Source organism: Medicago sativa, chromosome 3, assembly GCF_051527215.1.
Source record: "Medicago sativa cultivar Bolivia chromosome 3, Bolivia_mono, whole genome shotgun sequence".
NCBI classification, from domain to species: domain Eukaryota; kingdom Viridiplantae; phylum Streptophyta; class Magnoliopsida; order Fabales; family Fabaceae; genus Medicago; species Medicago sativa.
This window is the reverse complement of record NC_140751.1, coordinates 30,151,636-30,155,951: the sequence shown is the minus strand read 5'-3', so window position 1 is coordinate 30,155,951 and position 4,316 is coordinate 30,151,636. Positions and strand designations below refer to the sequence as shown.

The 4,316-nt window shown below is 35.0% G+C and overlaps 1 protein-coding gene across 1 annotated transcript; it reads right to left on the bottom strand.

Annotated features, from left to right (window-relative positions):
- Positions 1-1,108: 1,108 nt before the first annotated feature.
- On the bottom strand, positions 1,109-2,293 carry LOC146937034 (F-box/kelch-repeat protein At3g23880-like). Its single transcript, XM_085757760.1, has one exon. The coding sequence runs from the start codon at positions 2,201-2,203 to the stop codon at positions 1,109-1,111; it is 1,095 nt and encodes a 364-aa protein (XP_085613886.1). The 5' UTR covers positions 2,204-2,293.
- Positions 2,294-4,316: the final 2,023 nt, after the last annotated feature.

The following is a 4,316-nucleotide window of genomic DNA, read 5'->3' as shown; positions in this document are numbered from 1 at the left end:
GCACACACGAGTTGACTACCATGTTTTATCCAACAATGACCTACATCTCCGGAAGAGAGCAGGTCATTCATCATCGGAAATCACTTTCTGTGTTCCACATGTGCAATCACCGATTCCCAAACCTTTCATCTTCTAAACTCTATCTGTCAATTGATCAGATGGCAAGTAGGCTGTAAACAATCCAGGGTAAATACTTTGTTTCAATTAACCATTTCCCTGTAGATTAATCTTTTTCCTAATCTTTTCGAGCATTTAAAGAAACAAATAAGCATCAACTCTGTGTTTAATTATCTTTTTAGTATATGGAACAAACAATTGTTTAATTATCCAGTTCTCCTAGATCATTGTGATTAGAGGGCAAGAATGTTGTACACGCTCCAAAGCTATTTTTCAAGAGCCCAAACTCACCCAAAGCACATACTTCTATCAAACCCCTCTTCCCGTAATTTTGTCTTTACTCTTCCAAATAGCTACAGCTGTTATTTTACAGTTGAGTCAGTTACACCTGAGCTATTTCCTTTTTAACTCCTTTCTATTCCTTCTTACATATACTTTCTTCATAAATGCTTTCCTATCATTATACACCACCCCATTGTTGTTTTGTAAACTTGAATAAACCTGGTTCCTCATATTTCAAACAGCAGTGATAAAAGAGCCTTCATTTATTATACTATTTGTTATATCACACTAAACACGCGTGATAATGTTTTGTTCAATTCATAATGTATTTTGCAAGATTTGAGGAAAACACAATGAAAGTTGTGCAGCTTAAAGCAGAAATTACAAAGAACATAGTAGTGACTCGGCAAACATCAAAACCCTAATCATGATCTTCCAAAATGCAACTAGTAACCATCTAACACAATGCCTGATTGTGAATTATATAAAATGTCATAAAAGACGAGGGACCAAACAACTCTAATAAACAAAAATACAAATGAAAATAACACCAATTTCTCAAGTTTCAGATATATGACCATTATTTAACAATAATCCACGAAGTCACTAGTCATATCAGAGTAAAAACAAAATAAAAAACAAACTCATAGATTAACATCTAGATTGTGGTTAAATTTCATGCTAAGTGACATAGGACTACATCCTATCGTTAAAAACAAGGTGATATCAAACTCTCAACGCAAACTTCTGGTGCGATGATTTGAAATGTAGGAGATCTAAAAGTACCATTCTTGGAATCGTAAATAACCAAATATAAATTCCGATTTCCTTTACACTCCAACAACACTTGGTCATCCTCAAAGATATATGCAGCCTTGGTAAAAATAACAGAATTATTAGGATATGGCATGTTAGAAATAGTGAACAATTTAGTCCAAGACTCTTGAATTCCATATTCCTTCATGATCCAGATATCATGATGACCAGCAAATATGCTCAAACAATCTCTTAACACACTCAAGGTCAAGTTGCGCACATCTACCCCTACAGGAGGCAAAATCTTTTCGTAATATTCTTTATGCAAATCAAAAGAAACAATGAAGCGTGGACTTTGCAGGCTTAAATCAGTAGAGGCCAGCCAATTAATCGTGCTGCTCACAAATTTTCCAGACCTCTCAACAGACATAACACCAAACGGAAACTCCTGAATGCTTTTCCAAAAATCGGCACGCAATGTACGAACCTTCACTTGAGTGTATCCCAAAACAACAACCACCATGTAATTATTCGTAACAAAATCATAGTCAAAGCTAAACGTAAGGTTAGTAATCCCTTTTGACTTTTGAATAAGTGGTAATTCCTTGAATTTATTAATGGAATGGTTCCACAACAGAATCGAATGATCACAAGCAACACAGAGGATACCATTGCAAGAGCCAACAATGTAAGGTTGATTAAAATTGTTGATAGGATACCTGAGATGGGTAAAGTCGGTAGTTATGCGCCAGGTGAATAAAGAGTGGAGTGGGTAAGATGTGTGAACGTAGTTTCCTGAGACCGGAGAGAAACCTACGCTGTGTATGCGGTGCCTGGTTGACAGGCAAAGATGCTTGCTGGCGAATTTGCGATCAGAGATAAAAGAATTCCACAACTTACTGACACATCGAAATTGAAGCAGGGGCTTCACGGGTAGCCTACACAGAATTTCTAGAATGAGGTCTAGAGAAAGAATAGGCAGTGGTGGTGATGTTAGGGTTAGCTGCTCGTTGACGGCTATGGATGTTTTTGCCATCGATAAATCCATAAAGAATAACAAGTTCGAAACACCTTAGGAAGATTGATAAAACATTGGGTTCAAGGTCATAAATTCATAAGGCGGTGAAACAAAAAGGATGAATGAAATTGTTGTAGGGTTAACTTTGAACGAAGCCTTGTGATTAAAACAAAAGAAAATACAAATGAACGCAGCATGTATGTAAGTGGCCCAATAGGCAATAGCCTGCCCCAAATTTACAAATACATAGGATGACTAGTACTAAACGCTATCCCATTTTGTAAGTAATTTATGAGTTTTTTTTAAATTTTAAAAGTATAATTTTTAATTAACATTTTTTAAGGGATTAACATTTATTATTATTGATAAGTGAAATTTAATTTTATTGTCCCGTGAGCATAGCTCAGTTGGTAGGACAATGCATTATTATATGCAGGGGCTGGGGTTCGAACCCCAGACACCCCACTTATTCACCTTATAAGGTGAATTTTAGCCACTAGGCTATCTGACAAAAAAAAAAGAATTTATTTTTATTAATTATTTTTTAATATTTAAATATTTGAAAAATTGATATTTTTCATTGGATTACCTAAAAAAACTCGTGGGAAGTTAGTTTTATTGATCCTAAATAAGAAGAACTCATAGGAAGCTAATTATACTCATTGTGAGATAAAATCAATGCAGGGGCTGGGGATCGAACCCCGGACACCCCACTTATTCACCTTATAAGGTGAATTTTAGCCACTAGGCTATCTGACAAAAAAAAAAGAATTTATTTTTATTAATTATTTTTTAATATTTAAATATTTGAAAAATTGACATTTTTCATTGGATTACCTAAAAAAACTCGTGGGAAGTTAGTTTTATTGATCCTAAATAAGAAGAACTCATAGGAAGCTAATTATACTCATTGTGAGATAAAATCACATCAACATCATAATACTTATTTTGAATAAATATAAATTAAATACATGATTCATTTGCAAAATGGATCCTCTCCGGTTAACCTACGACCCTACCGTATCCCTATATTTAGAAAGATACCATGGAGAAGTTGGTTCAAGAAATGTTTGACCGTGGCTATATTCTTCCCAGTAATAGTCCTTATTCATCACCAGTGCTCTTAGTTAGAAAGAAGGATGACGCTTGATGATTCTGTGTTCACTGTCGTGCCCTCAACAATATCACCATGAAAGACAGGTTTCCAATTCCCACCATTGACGAACTATTAGATGAGTAAGTCGGTACTGGTGCAATCATATTCTCAAAACTTGATCTCCGAGCAGGTTACCATGAGATTCGCATGGATAGTCTTGGCATTTACAAAACAACATTCCGCACGCACAATGGTCACTATGAGTTTGTGGTCATGCCATTTGGACTCTTGGTCATTAATTATGATGAATTGAGATTGGTGTAACAAAACTCTTTGTGTTTACTTGTTTATATTCATTCTTGTATGATTGATGTTGCTGAGTTATGAACGAATGTATCATATGATAATTGAAATCATAATGTACTATACTTGAGTTCGTAGTTTCTTAATAGTAACCCTCGCAAAATCCGTCGCTAATGACATTTTAAAAGTAACCCTCACAAAATCCGTCAGAATTTGCGACGAAATTTAAACCCTCACAAATTTCCGTCGCTAAAACCGAATTTTCTAGTAGTGACACTTTAATACAGGAAAAGGTTTCAAAGAATTCATGTTTAAGTTCCTGTCTCTTTGTGATGCCTCAACCTCACTGCACAATCTAGAGTTTGGCTGCCATGACATTGTGGACCCTTGCCCACACACAAGAATTTTGCAATATGTTGTGTCACACAATGTCCGTAAATTAAAAATCCTTACTAGATGTGATATTCATCGCTTTCCGACTTGCTTATTCTCATGTCACATTCTAACCTCTCTTCATCTTGGTATTTTTAACCCTAATGAGTTTTATGTGATGAAGTAAGGGCAATTATCTGCCATTCAAAAGTTACTATTCATAGATTAGCTAGATGTATAGAATGATTGTGTGATGATGATGCATGTTTGTCTATGTGAAAATTTAGACATGTTTTTTTATTATATGATTTTATTTTCGAATGGTTTAGGAAGGAGCATATGTGATGTTTGTTGGAACAAAATGTGTTTAAC

Bases quoted from the DNA above. Each gene is read 5' to 3' on its own strand.
- LOC146937034 (XM_085757760.1), bottom strand. From the start codon at position 2,203: ATGGATTTATCGATGGCAAAAACATCCATAGCCGTCAACGAGCAGCTA.